Source organism: Manis javanica, chromosome 1, assembly GCF_040802235.1.
Source record: "Manis javanica isolate MJ-LG chromosome 1, MJ_LKY, whole genome shotgun sequence".
NCBI classification, from domain to species: domain Eukaryota; kingdom Metazoa; phylum Chordata; class Mammalia; order Pholidota; family Manidae; genus Manis; species Manis javanica.
The window spans coordinates 184,885,122-184,910,448 of record NC_133156.1 but is presented as its reverse complement, the minus strand read 5'-3'; the positions used below and the strand labels follow the sequence as shown (position 1 = coordinate 184,910,448).

The window sequence follows — 25,327 nt, the reverse complement described above, 5'->3', positions numbered from 1 at the left end:
CAGAGGGTGGTGGCCAGGACCCAGAGGTCAGAGGTAGGTAGGACTGACTCAGGCCTGGGTCTCTGGGCTTCCAGGGATACTGTGGATTCCAGGCTCCTTATACATGATCTGGGATGAACAGTGACAAGGCCTGACTGGACAAACCGAGGAAAACCAGGGCACTCTTCCTCTCACGGAAGAAGGGACCTGTTGGTCCTGATGTCTCTAGAGCACACAGTGGCCGTTTTTCATTGCTGTTGGAGAGACTAGCTTTGACTGATTTCTAGGCTGAAGACTGATTTCTGACTGGTTGCAGAGTCTTCAGTATATTGGCGCTATTTAAAGTCATAGATTATGAAGAAGTACATGCAGATGAGGAAAGGAAGGCTTGGGACAATCCAGTATTGAGAGGATAGGCAGAAAAGGAGGGGTCACCCAAGAGGGCTGAGAAGATGTGGCCCGCGAGAGAAATGAAGAACCGGGCGGGAGTACCAAGGGCCTGTGAAGGGTCTCCAGAAGGAGGGAATGATTTCTTCTGTCACATGGTGCAGAACAGTCAGATGAAGACTGACAGTTTAGCCCCTGGATTTTAAAAATGGAAAGGCCACTGATCTTGACAAGAGCAAGTTTGGAGAAGTGCTGATCAGAGTTCATTCAGGAGAGAAGGGGCAGGGATGGGAGACAGCAGGTAGCAGCTCTGTGAGGGCCAGACCATGTGCAGGCTCCATGCCAGGAAATAAAAATAGATGGTGAGCCAGACAGGCTGTCTGGCTTTGAGGAGCCCACAGTCCAGTGGCACAGAGAGATGTGTAAATAAATCATCGTGAAACTACATGAGAAGTGAAAGGACAGAGGTATATATGGGGAACTCTGTGAGCCCGGGGGAGGGGGTGACTGATTCCCTCTGAAGAGAAGGCATTTGAGCTCAGGTTGCAAGAAGATCAGGTTTCCACTTGGGGAGACAGGGGGAATAGCGTTAGCTCGAGAGTTTTCAAAAGCAAAGACCATTTTTCATTCTTTCTTCTTTCCAGCTACTAAAGAGTCTGGCCCACAATCTGTATTTGCTGAATGATTTTGTGAGTTCCAATAGAAAGAATTTGCAAGAGGCAGAGTTACAGAAGAAATCATTACAATAATTTGACAACAGCAGAGAGAATAGTGAAGAAAGATGGTTTAAAAGGTGTCAGAATGTATTGGTCTCTTCAGAGGGGAAAAAGGGTGTTGCAGGTAATTCACACTTTTGCTGATTGGGTTAGTTGAGTGCCGGTCCCTCGTGCTAATGGCCTTGTGTTCTTAGTGCCTAGGAAAGTGCTGGTGTTTGACTGCTTGCCTGAAGCTATTGCCCGGGAAGAAGGCAACAGATGCAGTGGTTTGGGAATGTTGGCAGTAGGATGAGACTGGAGAAGACACTGGGAGAACTGCCATTAGATGTTGGACTATGGAGTAGAGGGGTGAGAGAGAAGAAGGGAAAGAAATGGTGGAGATATTGATGAGAGAGAGAGATCTGGACCAGATATGTGGATTCATGAGTTCCTCTGCAAGTGATACCCAGTGTCTGGAATTGTATGACCTTTCCCAAATTGGAGTGCCAGGACAGACACATGAAAGGAACAGGTGGAGGAAGGAGCAGAGTGAAGGGGAGGGCAGAGGAGCCAGCAGGAAGGTGGGAGCAAAATCGGAGTCGGTGGTTTTGTAATCATGTTGGAGGGAAAGTCTTGAGAAGGAAGGAGAATTAACGCCATCAGAGTCTTCAGAGAAAATCAGTGAAGTATGGAATGAACATAGGTCAGATTTGACTGTTAGGAGGGCACTAGAAGTTTTACTGAGCAGACTGGGTGGACAGACGCAGGCTAAGGAAACCAGATCAGGATGAGTTGAGAGGCTGAGACGTGAATGATAACCAAAGCAGGGTGGTAAGGGGTAGAGGGCCTTTCTGCAGCAGACACGTGTGTTCCATGAATGCACCAGGGAAGAGAAGAAAGGCAAGTACTGGTTGGTTGAGAGCTGGGGCAGGAGGTTATTCTTTAATAAATCTCACGTGGGCTCTTTCAATTGAAAGAGGAAAATTTAAGATATGAAACAGGAGTGGAGTCCTGGAAGATGTGGAAAGGGAAGGGACCCAAAGTTCAAGAAAGTATCCCCTGAGAAGAAAGGGCAGGGCTTGTTTGCTCTGAGAGTGGAGAGGCAGACAGACATATAGACAGAAAGAGGAAGAAGGACAGGAGAAGCAGGGACTGGAGGTGAGGGGCTTCGCTCATACTGTCCTCCACCTGAGGAGATGGGGAAGGGGGCAATGGGCAGTGAGCCCAAGCAGAGTGGTCCTACGGAGATGCAAATGTAAATTTCCGTGACATGGGACGCTCTGTTCCCTCCTGGCTCCCGGTGGCCTGATGTAAGTGTGGAGAGGATGGCAAGAATTGTCAGCGTGGAGTAATGGAGGACAGGAAGTGCTGGGAAATGAGTGTCCTGGTGAGAGTGACATGGAAATGACTGGTGTGGGGCATGGGGTGAGCACGGGATGAACACAGGACAAGGCTGAGTGACCCAGATGAGAATAAAAGTGAGAGGACTGGCTACGCAGAGCTTGATTCTGGATCTGCAAAGTTGGGGGTCTGCCTTGGGACCTCAGAAACTGAGCTCATGTTTGACAGCTCTGATATGCGTGTGCACATCCTAATGCTATGTTGGGGTGTCTTTTCCTGTCAGGGTTCAGTGGTCCCCCTGAGCCCATGTTTCAACTGCTCTGAGACACATCTGCCTCTCCCTTTAAAGTGCCCCTCTCTGGACCCCTCAGAGGGAATTTTACAAATGCGACATGGTCATATGTTTTGAGTGAGATCATTTCAATCACTTCCTTCCAATTTGGTGAAAATATCTGTCCAGCTCCTTTCACAGAGAAATAAGAACCTAATTCTATATCATTATTGACAATCTCTAATTGTTTCTTATTACTTTGCATGCAGCCAGTTCATTTTCCTACTCATAGTAAGTTAATTGACAGCAAGAACTATACATTCTCTTATCTGTATTGGCCCATTATGCATGGCCGGCTTCTGGCAGTAAATGTTAGAATGAATCTGAGCTCATCTACTGAGGAGAGCTCAACTAGTGTTTAAAATAAAGAAATGCCAAGATTATCTTAATCATAGAAAACATTTGCTTAAAGATGAAATAATACATTAAGTAATTCAGCAAAACTAGTTGACTATCTACCTTGTGCCTAGCTAACCCTGGCTCCCTGTATTCCCAGCACCAGGGGCCTACAGTTGGGCAGAAGGATGGGTGCATACAGATAATCACATCTTAGTATGGGAAGGGATTGGGCTGTTCAAGAAGGCATAAGGGTACACAGAGTAGGACTAGAATCTCTCAGGCTGGGGTCCGGAAAGGCTGGGCAGAAGTGACAGTATTTGAGTAAGGAGAAGAAGGACAGATTCTAGCAAACAGGGAAGGAAGAGATGCACAGGCTGGGCAGCGAGACTGACAGTCCAAGGGCACAAAGACTGGAGGTGCTGTTGGCTTTGGGACGTCACTGGAAGGTGGCTTTGGGGGGCATGGCCAGGAGTCTGGCTAGAAAGGTATGAAGGGCATGCTAGCCTAAAGAGGGCCAGCCCAGCTTTCAAATTGTAGCCACAGAAATATTTAACTAAACAGTCTCACTGAAATGCAGTAAGTAGAACAGACAACAGCCTGGAAGATCTGGTTGGGAGCAGGGAGTGCAAAGACCCACTGCTCAGCTCCTTCCACACCCAACTCCCTCCCTCCCCAGCACCCAGTGTGATGAGGGAGGCCACAGGAACCCCTGAAGTCTTGGAGGGGCACCTTGAAAAATGTTGCTGTGGCAATTGGGGAAGAAGCAGATGACTACTAAAACCAGGGGGAGTGTGCTCAGGTAGATCAGTGGTTTAGAAAGATAAGTGGCAAGAGGGCTTTGAACATATTAGAAGAAAAGAAACCACAGCAGCTGTGGGTGAGAGGAGTCCAGCCTGGCCTGGGGCAGTGGGTGGAGTGGAGAGGACACAGTAGCTTCCCACAGCCCTTACAGGGGAAATCCACACTGATCAGAGACTGGTAGAGGGAGCCAACCAGTGAGAGAGGGAATCCTGGGGAAAACCTAAGGACTTTGAAGAACTGGTGTCCTAGGGATTGAAGTGGTCAGTGTAGCAGAGCCCTAATTATAACAGACAGAAAATCCAGCTGGACAGAGCTGGAGACAAGCAGTCTTTTGAACCTCCGGGACACAAAGGGCCTGGGGGCCTGGTGGGAGAATGGGTAGCCAATGATCGTCCAGATTTAAAAACTAACCTTGTTACCTTGCCTTGGTGGGGAAATTGTAGAACCAAGAGCTGGCAGGGCCGGGGTGGAGCTGGTCCACACACGCTTTGCTGGAGGCCATGTAATTTGGAAAAATATTTTTGGATAGCAATTTGCATACCATCAGTCGTAAAATGTTCAAACCACTTGATGTAGTAATTCTACATGTGGGAATTGCCCTAAGGAAATAGTTCAAAAAGAATGAAAAGTCTCTGTTCATCCACCCAAATGTTAATTAATTAATTAAGCAATTAGTTAGGAATGATGCATCGCACTACATACATTCTGGGAAGTCTGCCAGGTGAGTAAACATGTTCACTGTGGCAGTGTTCATAATAGCAAAACATAGTAAATGACCCAAATTACTAAAAAATGCTGCAATGGTTTAATACATTATGAGACAGCTGTGTGAGAGACTATTATGCTTTAATGCTATATGACACAAGCAGAATTCAAAACGACCTACTTGCTGCTATGGTGAAGAGCACATTCTCGCGAGTGGCCTGCCTGGGTTTGAAGTCTGACTGCCGTGCCCTGGCACAGGACCTTAGCAAGGCTCACTGGTGCCTCGAGGCTCCCTGTTTTAACAGTAAGGCGGGTGTAACAGTACTGCCGCCTCATGGGGTTGCCATCAAGATTAAATGAGAACAGGTGTGTGAGGTGCTTAGCACAATTTTCGCACACAAGTACTCAGTAAAAGCAAGTTGTTATTTTTAATATGTAAGAATGTGGGTCAGAAGAAAAAGACTAACAGAGACTGCCCCACATCTATAGCCCCAGGAAGTATGGGCAATTTGTTTCCTATGTTTTATTTAGTATCATTGCATTAAAACCTTTGAGCTCATAGGCAACATAGAAAATCAAGGAATAAGCAAAGCACTTTGGCCTATCCATTCACCCACAGCAGTCAGAGTGATAGGCAGTCCTGTTTTTCTCTTCCCAGTGGTGTTTGGCCAGCGTTTGGATGAGACCGTGGCCTATGAACAGAAATTTGGCCCCCACCCGGTGCCCATCCTGGTGGAGAAGTGTGCAGAGTTCATCCTCCAGCATGGCCTGAACGAAGAGGGCATCTTCAGACTACCTGGGCAGGACAACCTCGTGAAGCAGCTGAGAGATGCTTTTGATGCTGGGGAGAGGCCCTCCTTTGACAAGTATGCTGTCCTCACCTCACCCTCCCCACTGCCTTTCTTGGTGGGGGGACCTCTCTGTACCATTGAGCTGTGGAACTCACACAGACGCTGTAAGAAACTCTGGCTTGCAACAGAAGGAGCCTTCTGTGTTGCTCATGATTTAGAATTTGGGATCCTAGAGCACAGTTTGGAGAGTATGCGGACCATTTATGGGAGATACGATACGAAGTTGAATTAGAGCCTTGCTGAGCAGTAATGAGACCTAGAATGTAGGAGATGGGAAAGTGCAGAGCAGGGCAGAAAGATGGCACCAAGCTCAAGGCAGATGAGGACTGGAGGAACTGAGCTGGCCGTGCAAGCTGACTTGGGGTGGCGAAGAATGCACCATATTTATATCCCAGAGCTCTGATGGTCTTCTTAGCTTTCCAGAAGTAACCAGAACCAGGACTTGGTGTTAGTTTGGGAGACCACAGTACCATGCAATTCTGTACTTAGTTCTAAGGCCTTTCAGAAGAAGTACATGGTGCCATCTTGGAGTCTTTCCACCAAGCCCCTCTGGTCCCATCTCCACCAGCTACCCAGCCAAGGTGTTCTTTTCTGCTGTGCTCAGCTAGTACAACCCCCATCCAAGATTGTACACTCTCTGCCTGTTGTGCAACATTTGCTCCCATTGCCTGTGCATGCTTGTCTTGCTGGCAAAGAAAGAGCCATTGTTCTTTCCAAATCAGCAGCCCGGAAACCAAGATGTGGTGAGACAGGCCTGAACACTATCCAGTTTCCAAAGGTTGAAATGCCCCAGAGCTGATTTAGGTCCCCAGGAATAGGGTTGATCCTAGGAGACTCATGAGCAGCTAAGTGCCACCCTGTGTGGACAGTCTCATTACTCCCCAACCCTGACCTCCCCCTCCAGTCACCAATGTTGCCCGTTCCTGCTCTGAAGCTTCTCTGAGCTCCATCTGTTCCTCTTCATTCTCACAGCCACCACCTTCCTTTGGACCACCATATCTCCGCCTTGCTGCCCTTGCTGTGCTTTATTTTAATAGGAAAGCACTGGGCGGAGGTGTTGCTGAAACTATAGCAGGTTGTGGACATCACATTTACAGATCTTACAGAAGCACCAAAATTGCACTTCATTATCAGGCACTTGTTCAATTAAGTGCACCACCTTTATAGTCAGTTTTCTTCTTATGTTTTTAATTAACTTGGAGTTGATCAAAAGCTACAGGTGGATTTTGCTAAAGCCATGTGAACAGTCAGCCAGGAGGAATACAGGTGGCTGCTGGGGTTTTCCCAGTACTTGCCCTCGGCTTGAGCTTATGCTCCTACAACGTCAGCCTGGGTGGTGGAGTCAGAGCTTTTGATTCTCATGGACTATCTGGAGCTGGAAAGAGGAAAGTTGCCACATCTTGTCATGGCATCTCCACTCCGAGAACTGAGGGGTAGAGTTTATACACCCAGAAATAGGAAGGGCCAACTGGGGCCCTTCAGGGTCCTCCCAGAGCCAGCTCATGGGTCCACATGAGCCTCGGGGGTACCATCTAGATCTTGTACTTTGGTCATACGTGCGGTTCCACCATGAGATACCCCAAACTGTCTCACTGGAGTGAAGAGGTACACAGGAGCTCTTATTTGATAGATTCGAGTGGAAGGGTATATGGTTTTCATTAAACATATGCATATGAATTTAAAAATCTCTTTGCTGAGTTTCTCCTGGGCTGGATACTGTCTGGCCACAAAGCCAGTGCCTTTCTGATACTGTATTTCTGTGGGCTACAGATATACAGATGTGCCACATTGTAAGATGAGCACTACAAGGGAAGCATCAGCAGAGCCACCGAGGGGCCTTGCCTAATCTCTGGTGCACCAGATGTTGAATTCAGAAGATGCCTGGTTACTGGTTTGCTTTTAGTCCTTGATTTAAAATATTCACTTATGGGTGTTGCACTGGGTTGGAGAAATAGCAAACTCACACAATTGAGACTATACCAATGACAATCGGGTCTGCCTTGGTACAGTGGGACACCGACGTTACATCAAACATTTACAGAAATAACTGTATAATTTCTATGGTATTAAGTGCTACAAATGAAAACTAGACCACCACTTAGAGTAGGTGGCTTTTGGTATGGCCTCATGAATTTAGGAGGTCCCCAGGAAAATGACATTTAAGCCGAGACTGATAAACAAGCCCGAGGAGTTAGCCAGGGCCGGCAGCGTTCTGCGCCCCCTGGGGAAATCAATCAGGAAGCTGTCTGGTCTTCAGGGTTCTAAGGGGATTTATGTAGCTAATTGTGTTCTGTGATTGTAAGCTTAAGGTATCTCTACTACATCAACGTTATAACCCTTTCTTTTTCCTGATGTCAGAAACTTCTGCTGCTTCAACTATCTAGTAGTTTCTGTTTTTTATTGTCGTGCTTTCTTTTCAAGAGATTCTGGTTTTTGAAGTATCATCTACACTGTTTTTCTCATTTCGAATTCTTTGTTTTCTGCATCCATTCCATGGGTGTATTTTGAGTTGTCAGGCCTGTGCCAGGCCGCGGACATCACTGGGGGTCAGGGAATGCCACCAGCAGATGGAGCTGACGAGGCAGGCGGCCAGATAGGAGGCTGGGGCAGAGTCCCCGGAAAAAAAAAAGATAGTCTTTGGCAATAGGACAGTGAAGGGAAGGGTTTAGAGGAATTCACCCGACATTTGGGTAGTGAGATTCAGATTGGGAGACTGATTGGATGTGGAGTGAGGGAGAAGCTCCGATCAAACCAGAGGCCCTACGTTCTGACTAAGACCACAAGGAAGACAGTGATGCAGGGACATTAAGAGAGTCCACTGTAGGACTTCAGGAGAAAACCACTCCTGCGAAGTGTCAGCCGGTTGTCGTTCTCCCATTTTCATGGGAATCTCTCACATCTTTTGACAAGAGGACTTTGCGCAGGGTTATTTTTAGTCGGTGACTCAGCAGGGGAGGTTTTTCCAGAATCCCCATGGTAAGTGAATGGTTCCTACCCCTGATTTCCCAAGGGCAGCAGAGGAGCATAGAAGGGGCTCTGTGCCAGCTCACGTTCTCATTGTGAGGTGGAGAGTTCACAGGCAGCAAAGGGGAAGCTATTAATAAGATAGCTCCAAACACCGGCTGTCAAAAACAACAAAAAAATGTACACGAAATGTCAAGACAGAGCTTTACAGGCCAGTCCTGGTGTTCTTGTTTCTACTGCCTCTTGCCTCCCTTCTCCTCCTGCCCAAATCCACCCCCGTTCCTCCCCCAGGAGGCGTCTCCATCCAGGTGACTCTGTATTCCCCGTCGCTGAAACTGAGCAGTCACTGAGATTGTTGGAACTCCTGCCACATCACAGCTTTTCAGCATGCTACCAGGACTGTCTCTTAACAATACCAGTTTTTCTTGATATGAATTAAGTATTTCTTCACTAATGAGCTTCAAGGGCATGATAGATTCAGACTCATTTTCTCTTCCAGCCCTGCAGAATAAAGGCAAAAGCTCTATAAACCAGGGGTCTGCAGACTTTTCTTGAAAGACCCCATGTGAAATATTTAGCTTTGCAGACTCATCTCAGCTGCAGCTGTTCAATTCTGCTCTTACAGCAGAAATCAAAGACGATATAAAAATGAACAAGCATGGTTGTGTTCCTATAACACTTTACTTATGGATGCTGAGACTCAAAATTCATTTATTTTCACAGGCTCTGAAATATTCTTCTTTTGAGTTTTGTTCCCAGCCACTTAAAAATGTAAGATCCCTTCTGAGCTCGCAGGCTGTAGGAATATAGGTGGTGGGTCAGATTTGGCTCCTGGGTCGTGGTTTGCCAACTCCTGCTGCAAACCCGAGAAGCTGAAGCAAAGAGCTGTGTGTCCTTCAGGGAGTCGGGCAGTAGTACTGGGAATGTGGTCTCAGGTCCTGCAGCAGGGTCTCCTCTGCCCTCTCAGGCTGCCTGCCCCATGCTGTACCTCCTCATCACTCTTTAGGGGCAAAGTCTCCTCTGGCTCCCAACTCTGCACTGAGTGTCCCTTTCCATATTTCCATACAGTCCCAGGTCCCAGACTTCCCTTGTCATCTCACTAATCATTCAGTATTGAAATGACTCAGTCATGTTTAGGTCCTTGTGGCTCTGTGGCCCAGTGAGGCCAGGGGTCCTGTGTGCCTCTGGGTTCACTGCTGGAATCCCAGTGCCTGACAGTCTCTTGCACCTAGTAGGTTCTCTCAATGCTCATTGATTGAATGTGAATTTATGAATGAATCCAGAACTGTTTTAAGGTCTCTGAGCAATTAAGGAGATCAATGGATGGTGGATATAAAAAAGTTATCACACGAAGCATTAGAAGCTAGGTAGAGAATGCGAAACTGTGAGGTACTATTGAGAAACTGGGAGAAAAAAGAAAGCATTGAAGACTAAAATAGTTTAATAGGTTTAATGAAAAAGTAGATTTTGAACTTATCTTTGAGGCAGTTGGGTGGCAGAGATAAAGGAAAAAGTGTTGGGGTTATTATTCCAGAGGGGAAATTAGCAACATGCTTTGGTTGGATATATCTCTATCATTCTCTACTCTGCACATCTCCCCTTTGGAGCCTGGGACCCCAGCAGTGGATCACAAAGGGGGCGGCGAGGAGATTTCTGGAGTTTTGCTTTCAAAAACCGTTGTTTATTTTCTTCCAGAGATACAGATGTGCACACGGTGGCCTCCCTATTAAAACTCTACCTCCGAGACCTCCCCGAGCCGGTGGTTCCCTGGAGCCAGTATGAGGGGTTCCTGCTATGTGGGCAGCTCATGAATGCAGATGAGGCAAAGGTTTGTATCTCACTAGAGTGTCTTGGTTTGGAAGAAGGTGATGGTTACTGAGCACTATTCTGATGGACAAGCAGCAGTGGACATGGGGGCTCTGTGTCTTTGGTGAGATATTTCATCAAACTGCAACTTCCTCAGCAGCAAAGAAGCCAATCATGTTGACAGCTTTCATCGGATATAATGATCCATTAAAGAACTGGACCATAATAAAATATCCTTAAGTCACTTTAAAAGTAATAAGACAAGGCTATCAAGCAGTGTGGCCTTAGTGAGACCTGCTGAAACACACGGACAGGCTGACCAGTCTGGAGGGCAGGTGGCGCACCAGAATGTTCCAACCCTACAGTGCCTGGGAATGTCAGGCATCGGCATCAAGGAGTGCGTGTGCAGGAGAGGAAGAGCAAGGAGACTCTCTGTGTTCCCTTCAGCCACAGCCGCCCATAGGATCTGCAGCCACTGTCTGCAGTATCATGCTTGTTAAAATGTTCACCAGCAGGGATTTTGATCCTATAAAGATGGTTTCCTGAAAGGCCCTCTAGTTAATAGTTCCCACACCTGTGTCATGTTAATTAAGCAAAAGAACCAACAAAAGAAACTAAAAAAACCCCCAACTAATAATAGTAAAATCTTCATGGTTTCTAACCAAGATTTGCAAAACCAAATGGCCCATGAATGCATATACATATGATACTAATAATAGGGGTCCAATTCCCTACTTTGGGATGGTTCATTTTTAGCACTACTATATTAAAAACTCGCTGTGGCAAATGGTGCATAGAAAAACTTACAGTGAAGAATTGGATTTAACACTGATTTTTGTCATTATGTAAATTATGCATCTTCTATGAGACTCAATTTCTTTACTTAGACCAATAGTACTGTCTACAATGATGGAGCTGATACATGCCTGTACTGTGCAGTACAGTAACCGCCAGTCGCACATAGCCTTTGGGTGCTTGAAATGTGGCTAGGGCAACTGAGGAACCAAATTCCTAATTTAGTTTAACTTGATTTAAATGTAAATAGTCACATGGGACAAGTAGCTGCTGTGTTAGGCAGCATAAACTTAGACAAATTTCTTAATAACATCTGTTATACTCAGGATTGTTTTGAGGCCAAGGGATATGACAAAAATGAGTGGCATTTAACAATCATTAATGTAAAAGGAGGTTTATTCTCTACTTCAGCATGTGTTACATACTATGCTCCCAGAAAATGTGTGTGTGTGTGTGTGTGTGTTTAAATCAGTGGAGAGATTGTGCCCTAGCCCTGGAAGAAAGCCCAATGGTGGGAATGTCCATCCTGACTGAGAATGCGACTAAGCCTTGTGACTTAAGTAGATCCTGGCACAAGAAAAAAGCACTTCTGTATTTCAACATTAGGAAAAGAAGAGAATGATAATGATGCAGCTAACATGCTATACCTATTGTAGCTATTTTCCAACACCAAAATTAGGTTGCATGATACGATATAGGATATTTTGTGCATCATGCATGATTTTTTTTGTGTGTAGAATTTTTGTTGTTACTGTTAAAGTATCACTGATACACAGTCTTACGATGGTTTCACATAAACTACACAGCGGTTTCAACATTCACCCGTATTATCAAGTCCTCACCCAAGGATATGGAGAGTTTTAATTTATACAGCTTCATCAACTCACCTTTGTGAAAGCAGTACAATTTTATGGAGTAAGGTTTTATGGAATGCCTAACAATTTGGCTAACAAGATAAATATTTCTTGTGACATCTCCCAATGTAACCCTCGAGAAAATAAAGGAGGTACATGTATGCAGTCTGACCAAAATATCCCCACGCTTGAACTTCTTTACTTTTGACCTGTTTCTCTGAACTTTTCTCAGTCTCAGAATAACTGGCAGTTCCTAATCTGTGACAGTGCTCATCTGGACAGGTCAGAGGGGCCACAGCCTCCCTCACTGGTGCAAAGGTAGCAGAGGCAGTAGCTGGAAGGGGTGAGTCTCTAGCAACCTTTGGGAGGAATTCTCTTGGCTAAACTGAAGAGGAGAGAATATTTGTATGAAGTGGGCATTGTAGCTGCAGAGCATCCTCACCAGTCAGCGCATGCAGGCTGCCAGGCCACAGGGAACCATTTCTCCAGGATGAACTGCTCAGGTTTCAGGAAAGCCTACATGACTCATGGGAACTGGTGCACTTTTACAATCCCAGTGTTACAGTTGGTGACTGTAGACCCTACAGACAGCTGCAGGTGCAAAGAACAAAGGAAAAACTCCCTGTCCTTCCTCTGCCTGGCACATGCAATCCTTGGATGGCTGTCTCTGATGTTCATGGTTATCATGAAGCTAGAACATTCTGACCTCTCACCTGCTCTCTATGTTGGTCACCCTGTCTTATGTCCCAGCAGGTCTCAGCAAGGCCACATTGTTTGAAACTCTTCTCAGACACTTCCTCCTTCTCTCAATACTTATAAAATGGCTTGGGGATATTGGGTTATGGTCCACTTCCTCATGGGAGTGCTACATCTCAAGCATGCATTAAGCAAACAATTATTGTGAGTATGAGTTATCAAGTAGTCCTTGCCTTAGAGTAGCTCCGAGTCAGCCGGGAGGGCATAATTATAGACAAATTAAAAAATACACTGTACAAAAAATGATCAACCTCTCCATACTATTTTTTTACAACTTCCTGTAATTTAGAGTTATTTCAACATACATTTTTTTAAAAACCACAGAAAACTATGGGAACAGTAGTGATTGCCGAAGTGTTTCTGCACAGATACATCAGTTATGTTCCAGGGTCTCACTGTGGGCAAGTGAGCAGGCTTGTTTACTGGTGTTAACAATCTCTTCCCAGGCTCAGCAGGAGTTGGTGAAGCAGCTCTCCATCCTTCCTCGAGACAACTATAGCCTCCTGAGCTACATCTGCAGGTAAGAGTCCCCTGGAATCACCCCCACAGTATTCATCACAGGCACATCAGAAGGGGCCCCTGGTTAGAGAAGGAGAAAGTGTCTCTGGGAACTCAGCGACTCTGGTCCAGACCTTTGGAAGGTCTTTCCACATAGCACTCAGGTAGTTGCCTGTGTCCACAAGATAATTAAAGGATCCCCTGAAAATCTGGTCAGCACACAGAATGAGCATGCTTCCTCCTTCAGGCCTGTCCCAGCGCTGCGCAGAGCCATTGGGGCACACAGTAGAACCCAGAATCTTCATCATGGTTCTAGAATTATTTCCTATCTTCCTGACTCTGGGCCATAACTCAGTGGGCCAGAGACCTTAATTCGAGGCCACCCTTATCATTTCCCTTCCTGAGGGCTTGTTATGTGCCATCTCTATGGCAGCGTGTAACATGCGGGTTGACCCAGATCTGCCTGAGGTGGGAGCCTGGATCTCCATACCAGATACAACTGAAATGCATCTTTAAAAAAAATAATTTGTTATTATTTCCAGGTTATATAAATGATGCATGCTTGATTTGGGAACCAGGAAAATACAACATATTGTAAATGAGAAATAAAAATTACAATTTCCTTACCCAGCAAAAATCAGTATTAGTATTTGGGTATGTTTCCTTCTGGATGTCTTACTCTGTATGATAGATCTTTATGTACATCCATGTAAATATAGGGGATCGATTTGTTATTCTGAATCAGAATTACATGATACTATATATAGATGTATCTTGCTTTTTTGGGCTTTAATGTTATATTGTGAGCATTTCTTTATACCATAAAATAGGATTATAAGTGACTCCATAATATAATATTCCATAATATTTCCCCACTGGGACACACCACCATTTATTTGATAATTTTTCTGTATTTGAAATTTATGTTGCTTCAGCCTATCCATTTTAAAATGGTTTTTAGAGAGTATTTGGAAATTTTGCTGACCTTTTCAAGGTTTTTTATGGTGAATCGAGAGCTTTATACTCTGTATGGGTGGAATTATAGCAGAAATTCATTGTTAGCTAATTTTGTACCTACTGAGTGTTTGCAATGCTCAGTGCTGGAATCCGAAAATGAGAGCAGGGAGATCCCAGGGATTCCTGTCCCAGGGATCTTCTTATGATATAGCTTTCCTCTGTGGGAACTTGGGTGGGATAGATTCTGAGAGCCTGGAGACAAGCCTATAAAGCCAGGACAAGGGAGAGTCAAGTACCCATTCTGGTCCTGCTCTTCTCCCTTTAGCACGCTGAACTGGATTCCGCCTCCCCACCCCAGGCCTCGCTGCAGTGCCACCACCAGCCACTGGGCGGCCCCTCCCAGCTTCTCTTCTCTGATCTTGAATCGTTCAGGGCAAAGCTAAACTTGTAGGCAGGGCAGACTGGTCCCGTTCCTGAGACCAGGTGGAAAGAGTTAGGATCGATCTCTGAGATCTCATGGCTACTCTGGAAGTGCTTCCTTCTGGCAACTTCCTAATTCTTACTATGGGATTTCCTGGATGCCACAGGTTCCTACATGAAATCCAACTGAACTGTAGTGTTAACAAGATGAGCGTGGAAAATCTGGCTACTGTGATTGGTGTGAATCTCATCAGGTCCAAGGTGGAAGACCCTGCTGTGATCATGAGAGGTACGGCTGGTCCTGCGGTGAAGGCAGGCACAGAAGTGACCACATCACCACCAAGTGGCAGAGTACTTTGACAAACATTATCTTGCCATCCTGTCTGCTTATCTTGATTTTCTTGTTTACCTTGTGAAATAGCCCTGTGAAGTAAGCAAGGTAGGAATTAAGTCTGTTTTCCAGATCATAGCAGAGCAGAGGAATTATAGAATTACCCAGTGGCCACACAGTAATATAGGCCAGCACGAAAACAGTTAGCTAGTGTTTTTGAGTCTTTTATTAATAAACCTCAGCCAGAGAGCAAACAAATTTGATTGTATAAGACATATCACAAAAATGCTACTTGTAAAGCTGTATTGAAAAGGCTTCTGAGACTATATCTTGGTTCAATGAATACAAGTCCTGGCTTTGAGAACTGATGTCTGCCGTGCACCTGGGAAGGCAATATGCCCGGTACACATTCACTACTGTGCAATAAGAAATCAGATGTCATGTGGAGGACCACATCAGAAACGAAAGCTGTCTTCACTTTCTCTCCATTCTATTGCCTATTTCCTACTTAAAGACTGATCACAGGAGTGCAGGCTGAGAATAACCCTCTTTCACACCATCCCCTTATCCTTCCTCCATCCCAACCCTTTCACCATAATCCCCCATCCTATGTAATTAAGAAGGGTCCTGTGAGGAGCAAAATGAGGTCCTTTTGGGTCCTGTGGTTTTAGAGCCAATTTAGTCATCCCATGGGTGGAGGCCCTTGAGGACTGCCTGCCTCCCATACCATGGTCCAGCACCACAAACCCCTTTCTCTTTTCTTGCAGGGACTCCTCAAATCCAAAGAGTGGTGACCGTGATGATCAGAGACCATGAAGTACTCTTCCCCAAGTCCAAGGATGCACCCCTATCACCCCCTGCACAGAGTAATGACCCTAAGAAACCTCCAGTGGCTCGGAGCTCTGTGGGCTGGGACGCCACTGAAGACCCCGCAATTTCTAGATCAGACAGTTTCAGTAACACGGTAAGAGCAGAGAGCCTTCCTCCTTCCAGCCAACTCTTCCTTTGGTCCAGGTCATGCCATGTAAGAGTTGCTCTAGGTGGCAATCTGGGGAGTTTGGGATATGCTGTGGACACACAGCTCAAAAGTGTGACCGCTTTCAAAATCCTGTCTATGTTGACATCCTGGAGGTGGGGGTTCATGTCCTGTGTGCCAATCTCTCAATGACTAGCAGTGGGACTCCTCACTGAAACCCACTCTAAAAGGGAAACTCTCTTGAACACAGTCCAGAAAAGTTCAATGGGGAAATTATATACTGCACTGTAAATGTTTTAGTGGGAGTTGCTGAAAACTGTGTGGAAGTCCAGAGAGAACTGTTTTCCTGCTAATCCATGAAATGTGATTCTTTTCTCAGAATATATGATGTGTTCGTGTAATATTTCTCATTCCCTGATAAGCTGTTCCAGCGATGTCAACCCCCTCATTTGTACTAAAAGGTTGGAGCTCACGTTCCCAGTGTCAAAAAACTCTGCAGACTCTGCAAGTGAGACTATTTGAGGGCAATAATTACAAAGCTCAAGTATTTTTACATATTTATAGAGACAATTTTAAAAAATGTGAATTTTACAGAGCAGCTTGATTCTTTATCTGTGACCAAGAATTGAATTGAAAATTTCTGGTTGACCAGTAACTGTAAGATGCCTGTAGTACTGTTAATCCTGAGGACATTTAAGGGCTCATTCTTTTCTTTTTAACTTAATTAAAAATATATAAAATATGCATATGATTAAAAAAATAAACAAGATAGAAAAAGATGCATTGAGAAGTGCATCTCCCACCACTATCTCCATCCACTCCATCCTGCCTTCATTAGCTGCTTCATATCCTTCCAATGTTCCTGTATGCACATGTAAGCAGATGTGAATGCTCTTTGCCTCCCTCTTTACACAAAATGTAACAGTCTATAGCAAATATAACAAAATGTATCATCTCTGTATACACGCACACACACACATACATACATACATACATACATACATTACTCTGTATCTTACATTTTTCTACCTAAAAGTATGTCCTGGAGACTGTCATGTCAAAATATGGACAGCAACCTCATACAATCTTATGTTTTTGATGGGTGTAGAGTGTTCTGTCCTGGCAGTGTACGATAAACCTCTTAACTAACCCCTTTAGATGAACAGGTCATTTTCATTCCTTTGGGCTACAAACAAAGCTACAGTGGATAACCTTGACCTCAGGCAGATGTATTTCTGGGATAAGGTCCTAGAAGTGGATTCGAAGTCACAGGGTAACTAGATTGGTAATGTGTAATTTTGGTTAAAATTGTTAGGTACAGGTTGTACTATTTTGTACTTCCAGCAGCAATACATAAAAGAGCCTGTTACCCTACAAAGTGTCAAATTTGGGTGAGGTTGTTTATCTGTTATGTGAGCACCAATATTTCAGTAATTTGAATTTGAATTTAAATTTCTCCTATTATGAGATTGACTAGACATCTTTTCTTATATGTAAGGGCCAGTTGCATTTTTCCTCTGTGAGCTGTCTGATTTTGTCCTTTGCCCACATTTATATTAGCTCTTGGTCTTTTTCTTGCAAAGTTTTATGACCTGGAGGGAGTAACTTGTTCATGATATGCATGGCAAATATTTTTGCTAGTTTGTCACTGCATGTTGGTTTTAGTATGTGGTGATTTCTTTGTTTTATTTTTGTTCTTTTTAATTTGGGGGCTTGGGAATTCACATAGGTTGGATTTATCAAACTTTTATTTTATGGCTTCTGGATTTTGAGTCATAGTTTGAAAGGCCTCCCATTCTGAAGTTATAAAAGAATCCTAGTTTAGGACTCTTTTACCACAAACAATTGATTTTAGAGCATGAGGTCCTTTAAATGAATGCAGCATGCTTTTTGAAAAAATGCCATGCAGATAATCAATTAGTGTGATAAGTTAAGAGATTGTTTTCCTGGGTTTACTTAGTTACTTACTGCTTCCTTACTCATTAAAGCAAGGAGCTACTTTCTTTCAAATCTCTAATCCTTATCTTGGGAGCATGACACACATGGGAAAAATACATGTAACACTGTGGCCATTCTTTTCTAGACCGGCGACTCAGACACAGCCAGCCCCACTGAACAGCAGCCGAGTGATGGGTGTCTAGTGGAGAACAGTAAAGCCCCCAGGGAAAAGCCAGAAGATTGGAAGCTGCAATCACGGAAAAGGACTCAGACGCTCCCCAACCGGAAATGCTTCTTAACATCAGCTTTTCAAGGTGCCAACAGCAGCAAAGTGGAGATCTTTAAAAACGAGTTCTGGTCATCTTCTTCAGAACTGAAGGCAGGGGAGGGGCACAGGAGAACGATGTCTCAGGGTTTGCCCCAAAGTCCTGACTCCCAGCGGTCTTCCACCTACGATAACGTCCCTGCTGCGACAGGGTCTCCCAGGGACGAAGAAAGCTCACTGTCTTCCCATGCCTGTGACTACAAGAGAGACACTCCTGCTGGCCCAAACTCTGAAACTGGGCCTGGGAAAAAGAACTCTGGAGAAGAGGAACTCGAATCTTTGCAGAGGCTCGTCCAGGAGCTGAGGAAGGAAATAGAAACACAGAAGCAAATGTATGAGGAACAGATTGAAAAGTAAGTCACATACACAGGGTCCTCTGGGCAGCCACTTGGCTTCCAATTTTAGAAACAATAGATATTGTTCTCATCTGCCAAAGAAGTGACATTAGAAACCTTCAGCTTGGAGAATACAGTCATCTGTAGCAGCTGGGCCTACTAAGGAAAAGGGTAAAGGGAGTGAGGACATGACTAAATGAGTAAAAACTCTAAGCTTTAGATTAAATTCCTGAAAAGTTAAGTATATAGCTAGTAGTTTAACCAACTATTTCTGAGTAGTTGTTAAGGATTGACATGCTTTAATGAATTAAGAGGAACTTTAAAATTTTTTCATATTGATGAATTCATTCATCCATTCTGAAAATATTTATTGAGCACCTACTGTGTGCCAGGCATGATCCCAGCTGGTGGGGAATAGTATGGAACAAAATAGACAAAGGTTCCTGTGCTTATAGAGCTTTCCACTAGTAGGGACAGACAGACAGACAGACAAGTAAGTAATTAAAGCATCTGCTCTGCCAGGTGGTCAAAAATGCTGTGGAGAGAAATAAGGCAGGCAGGAGCTGGCGGGGCGCATGATTGAGAAGGGGGTTCCAATGTTACATGGGGAGGTCAGGAAGGCCTCACTGAGAAGGTAGCATTAAAGCAAAGGCCTGAAGGAGAAGAGGGAACAAGTCAGGTCTGTATATGGAGGAAGAGCAGGCTAGGCAGCAAGCAACAAAGACTCAGAGGCCATGGGAAGGGTGCAGGTCTGGTGTGCTCATGCACAGGAAGAGTGGTGCTAGGCTGGAACAAGAGGAGTAACTGATAGGACAGATGGCAGAGACGTGCAGGAGGCCAGAGCACACAGGGCCTTGCCAGCCCCCTGAAAGCCTGAGAGAGACAGAGCTTCTGGATGGCTTGACTGACTGAAGCTTCATTGGATCACTGGCTCCCCACTGAGCTCAGGCCGCAGCAGGCAAGTGGAAGTGGGAGGCCAGAGAGGCAGCGATTACCACGATTTCCTGCACATTCCTAGATGCTTGGATACAATTTGCTCTCTTGGGCACATAAACTGTTCTATTGAAATCTTTTTCACACCACTGATTTTTTCATGAGAGGAAGCCTCATCCAGCTTAGCCCATATTAACACTAATCATGAGGTAGTGAAATGTCAAATTATGGGTACTTTTCAGTCCATTAAGACTCAGGTACCTAAAAGGAAGACTTTTGCGAGCCCCCAACCTCTGTTTTCCACCTAAAAGCAAAATGGAGTTCTTTTGTCTAAGAACCTGAAATCAGTCATTTGTAGAACCACAAGACTTGTGTGAGGCCTCGGCAGTGACTGAGGCAGCCCCAGAGAAGACTCCAATCACACTTTGGCATGAATGTCATTGACAGAGAAGGGAAGGAATTAGCTGCCTAGAAGGCCACCGCTCCTCCTGAGTGGAATAAAGTCCTCTGAACCTTCCTGCCCTCTCATCCTTAAAGGGGGCAGAATTCAATCTGTCGTGCCTGTTCTAAGCTTTGTGCTTAAGCACACCTTCCTATGCAATCCCCACAGCAATCCTGAGAAACAGGAAACACCCCTCATTTTATAGAGAAATGGGTGCCCAAGAAGCATGCAGAGACTTTTAAAGGTTGCACAACTAATCATTGGTGGGGCTGAGAGTTGAACCTGGATCATCCAGGTCCCTGAGCCCATTCAGGTTTTACGACTCCACTGGAATCAGTGGCCAAGATCTAACATAATGTCTTATTTGAGATCTCCCCCAAAGCAAGAGGGATGTGGTGAACTTGGAGAAGGAAGCTAGATTTGTAATGGCAAGGCTAGAAGGAATGACACTAGTCTACCTTTAAGAAGAGATAGGCAGGGGTAGTCAACTCTCCACAGAGTGGGCCGAAGCCCTTGAGTCCAAGCCGGGCATGGACTCAAATGAGACCTCAAGTCTCCATACGAAATGATTGGGGCTGCAGGGAGGCAGCACCTCACAGAATGAAATCCAGAAGCAAATGTCCATTCACCCTCTGCCGTCGCAGATCTGAAGTTCTCTCTCTTGGCTTACAAAATGGCATATGTACCCTCATGCCTCAGGGTTCAGGCAGCACAGCCTAGCAGGGAGCACCTGGAACTAGGATTTGGGCCAGGAACAATGAAAATCCTGGGAGAAACAACACGAAAGGGATGTCACAAGTCAGTGCTACATGACAAAAGAGGGGCTCCCACCTGCTCTGGGTGTTCAGGTGTACTGGGAGGTGCTCGTGTCAGTGGTGGGACACAGATGTGAGGTACAGGGTGGATACAGGTCTTGAGATGTGGAAAGGAAAATGGATGGGGGGCCGTGAGCAAGGGTGGAGGGAGAGTCTGGAGGGCATGCCTTGTTCTCTCACTCTGTCCTTGCCTTCCTTGTAGCCTTGAGAAGGAAAATTACGATGTCTGGGCTAAGGTGGTGAGGCTCAGTGAAGACCTGGAGAAGGAGAAGAAGAAGTTTTCAGCCTTGGAAATTACCCTCCGCAACGTGGAGCGCTCCCGTGAGGATGTTGAGAAGAGGAACAGGGCCTTGGAGGAAGAGGTCAAGGAATTTGTCAAATCCATGAAGGAGTGCAAGGCTGATGCTTGAGGGTCCCAGAAGAACCCCAGAGACGGCCTGTGGAGACCCAACACTGCTCCCTTTCTTGGTGCTGCCTGATGACTGGGAAGCAAAATTACTCCCTTGGTGGGAGAGGACATTTGGGGGAAACATCATATTTCCCAGTAAATAAACCAATGGAATTTTCAGGAAGATGAGGGTGAGCAGGGACATGTGTGGATGTCTGTGATCCCCTGTGGCTGTATTCAGAAGGATTGCATTATTCCACAGTGGTCTTAGGCTGAGTGAAATGGAACCTTCCCCTGCTGGATGACTGTGTGATACGCAATGGACACATTTGAGGCTGGTCACATTCCTGGACCCAGGTGACAAGCTGGTCCCTACCAAGGCTGGACTGAGGCACTAGCTCTTTGTTTTCTTTGTGGAATAGCTCACCTAGTCAGATGGCCTCAGGGTGTGTCTGAGAAACCGGAGCAGAAAGCGGTACTCAGCTTTCAAGAGCATACCCATGGCATGCTGTGTTGCAGGGGGCTGCACCTACTGAAGCCAGAGCCCTATTCTGCCACCCTGTCCACGATGCACACTCTCCAGGGGTTGGAAACTCAAAATTATTATTTGACTGAGACTAAAACAAGCAATAAACTGTATTTATGAAAACAATATCAATGCAAAAGTTATATTCAAATAAAGCCAAAAAAAAAATGCAGGGCTGTTGGTGCTCTATACAACACCTTTGTGAGTTAGTAAAGGCGCCCCTTCCTCAGGGAGATGCACCCCTCTCCTGCACACAGCTTGCTGAGCAGGACATGGGCTGGATTTCAGTCCCTACCTTCCTTGGAGAGTTCCCATTTGTGTATGGCGGGCCTGGGAATAAAGGCCTTCCTTCTGTGATGTGACTTCCTCAGAGGCCGCTTGGGGGTTTAGATAACAATAGTCATAACAATATTTTTTCTGTTTCACTGAAATGCGAATGATTTCACCCTTTAAAGAACCACGAGGCACTAGAGAGTAGCTGGGAGAGCAGAGGGGATTCCCAGTGGACAAACAACTTTTCCTTCTACATTAAGTCGGCCTGGCAGAGGCTCCTGGTGAGGTGGGATGGTGGAGTCTTTAATGGGTTTTGTCATTGTTCTGGTTATGTGGTCTCTGAGCTCTCTCGGCTGTGTATCCTATCAGTACAAAATATTGGAGCGTGCACCCCCAAGATAGGTTTATTTATGTATTTATAAATTACATACAGGTACTACTGTCTCGTTATATCATGTATGTCATAAAACACACAGGCTAGAAATTGAATAATGATAAGACAAAAACACATATAAACAGAAGTTCCCCAAAGTGCTTTCAGTTTGGGAGGCCACTGGCCTGGTTCCCAGAGGGTATTACCTGTGCTAATCTTACACATATTGTCCTGTTAATCTGCTCCCATAAATTCACTTGAACTTTTGAAGCCACATGGCTAAATGGGTGATTGGAAATCTGGTTACCATGGTGATAGTTTAGCTATCCCCAGCACATGGGTTTCCTGTTAGGCCTTTTTCTCTCTTTATTTTCTCTTCCTCTCTTTGTTTTTCTTCACTCTGGTTATTTCTCCCCAGCCTGTGGTCATAATGTATCACCCACAGAGTGAACGATACAAACGTGGTCAGTGTTTCTCCGTCCTGCTGTTCAGGCTCTGCTCCGCCCACCTACAGCCCCCAAGGACCAGGCCGAGGATGGCAAGGACAGCACCAGAACATTCCCTGAGATGCCTGCTTACAGGAGATGGGTTAGGGGCTTATCTGGAACATTATTAAATGACATAATAAAATACTTGATTTCCTATGGTTCACTTGTTTTTTCATTGCAGAATAACAAACAGGGAAAAACTTATCGGACACCAATTTACTTTGATGGTGTCTACAATTCTGCCTCTGTTCTCCCACGGATCCTTCACACTGACTCTTTGGTGCTGAAACAGAGTTGAGTGTGGAAGTAGCCAGACGAGCAATTCTAAAGGGAGCATTTGTTTGAAGAGGAGAACCTGAAGTCTGCTTTTTTAGAGGTCCATGTTATAGGATCTTGCAGGGTCTGGGGGCGAGAGCTCTGGCTGAGGGGAAGGGCTGTGTTTGAAAACCAAGCCTTTCCTGATCAAACAATGCCTCTCGTTCTGTTCCTTCCACCAGAACTATGAGATAGCAGAGCAGCCATTCCAGCATGAGAAGGTGGAGTGTCAGTTCCTCTTCACTATCAAGTGGGGAACCTGGCTTGCTTAAGCTGGACATCTTGCTACTGTGCCATCTTCCATATGAGGAGAACACAGGAAACAAGATGAGTTTTTCTAGGACCTACGGCCATGTGAGTCCAGGAGGGCCAGGGAAGATCTGGGTATGATGCCACCGTCCTCAGTGACCCATAGGCTTCATGTGAGATGGATGTCAGAGTAGCTCCAGGCCTCACCTGGGCCAGGAAGCCAATTTCTGGAAGGCATTCTGTTGGGGCCCAGAGCTCCCACCATGAACACTTCCAGTGGGCAGGATCTACTAAATCTGCCTTTCCCAGTTACCCACCCCCTCCTCCTTACCTCTGCTCTACCTGTGCAGATACTGAGAGCCTAGAAGGGTCTGCAGAATGCACTGTAAAGCCCCTGGCCCTCTTCCTGACCAAAATTCTTATTTCCTTCATGGCCTCAAGCATGGTCATATTAGGCCCCTTTCTCTTACATTTCAGATAGGACTTTTTTTTAGGGGATTAACTGGAATGATTCCTGTCTCTGTCTGTTCTGGCTGCTATAACAAAATACCACAGACAGGGTGCCTTGTAAACAACAGAAATTTATTTCTCACAGTTCTGAGGCTGGAAGTCTGAGATCCAGTTGGGGAGCACCCTCTTCTGCGTTGTGGGCTCCCCATTGTATCCTCACATGGCAGAAAGGGGAGGGATCTCTGCTGGGTCTCTTCTGTAAGTCACTAATCCCATTATTGAGGGTTCCACCCTTATGACTTACACACCCCAAAAGGTCCTACCTCCTAAGGCCATCGTTTTGGGGGGTTAGGATTTATACATATGACTTGGGTGGGGTTCAGGTGAGGGAGACATAAGCACTTAGACCATAGCAATTCCCTTCCACTGGCTTTTGGTCAGTCTGGGGCCAAGTGTGACATTTCTAGAACAGAGCATGCTGCAAATACATATTTTTATTGTTGTTTCAACTAACCCTTTAAGCCTGCTCAGAGGCCCATTAGAAAAGCATGAGGCAGGAGACTCTGAAGCAGCCCTGGATTCCTGAGATGGGGGTACAGGAGCACAATGGCACAGCAGCCATTGGCTAGGATCCCTGGGCTCAAGACAGGAGGACGTGTATGGGCTGACACCTTGTAAACTTCCATATTCCACCACTTCCTCTGCAGATATCATCAGTGGTCAGGCCATGTATTTGGGGGAGCAGAGAGATCACTTACAGACTTTTACAAGAACTGCACAAAAGCCTTCACTCTGGTGGAGAAGGCTGGTAGAGGGATCCCCAAGGGCTGAGATCCAGCTGCTGCTTGAGGAGCCCAAGTTGCATTTGACCAGTAGCAGGAAGCTGGATCTGGCGGGCTTGCAGTTCAGAAGGCTTTCCAGGGAGACTGCAGAAGGAGCAGAAAATACCAACTGAGATGTACAATGTCAACCTCTCTTTCCAGTGATGCCTGACAGCCACCTAAGAGTCATAGACTCACAGCATTGGAAGACACCCTTGAGCTTATCTAAGCTAATCTCTGTGCTCACTTAATGGATAGGGAAACTGAGGTCCAGAGGCATAAGCTGAGTTGCCAGTGCTCACAGAGCAATGAGGAGGAGGATTAAAGTTGGTGATTTTTTGAGGGCTTCTCTAATCCACTATTCAGTGAATTTTGTGATTCCTGGCTTCTTGTCCAAGTGTTCTTTCCCCCAGACTAAGACCATGATGTGAAACCCACTGAACATCTCTTGCCTCCAGAATATAGGTCTGGCCTTATCTTTTTGTCACAACTAAGACCCACTTGATACGTTGCCATTTTTCACTAGCCTTGTGTTACTGATACTGTTCTAAGACAATGGTTCTCAGGCTTGGCTGCACAATAGAACCAGCTTAAGAAGCTTTTGGAAAAATTCCAATACTCAGATCACACCCCAGATCAATTAAATCAGAATCTTAGGGGTTGGAGCCTAAGAACTGTTTTTCCTTAAAAAAACTTTCTGGTTAATTCTAATATGCAATCTGGATTGTTAAGCACGGTTGTAAAACTTCTTATGTCATTACTATCATAGTATTACATCTACTTACTGTCCTAGCTCCAATCACTTACAACTACACTCTCTATCCTCCCTACTTGCAGGCTTATCATGTATTCATTCATTTAGGATAAGAG

At 45.5% G+C, this 25,327-nt stretch overlaps 1 protein-coding gene across 4 annotated transcripts in view; it reads left to right on the top strand.

The window, feature by feature from the left end:
* Positions 1–22,749, top strand: part of ARHGAP25 (Rho GTPase activating protein 25) — a 79,630-nt gene extending 56,881 nt beyond the window's left edge. For 3 of the 4 annotated variants that reach the window (XM_017654761.3, XM_017654760.3, XM_017654762.3), the window contains exons 5-11: positions 5,237–5,444; positions 10,089–10,221; positions 13,051–13,124; positions 14,647–14,768; positions 15,578–15,774; positions 17,870–18,402; positions 20,777–22,748. In XM_017654761.3, the coding sequence (XP_017510250.3) occupies positions 5,237–5,444; positions 10,089–10,221; positions 13,051–13,124; positions 14,647–14,768; positions 15,578–15,774; positions 17,870–18,402; positions 20,777–20,984 (1,475 nt within the window). In that variant the 3' untranslated portion in view covers positions 20,985–22,748. Of the gene's footprint in view, positions 1–5,236; positions 5,445–10,088; positions 10,222–13,050; positions 13,125–14,646; positions 14,769–15,577; positions 15,775–17,869; positions 18,403–20,776 lie in introns of all 4 variants that reach the window. The other variant, XM_037022163.2, reaches the window with a different exon arrangement.
* The last annotated feature ends 2,578 nt before the right edge of the window (positions 22,750–25,327 follow it).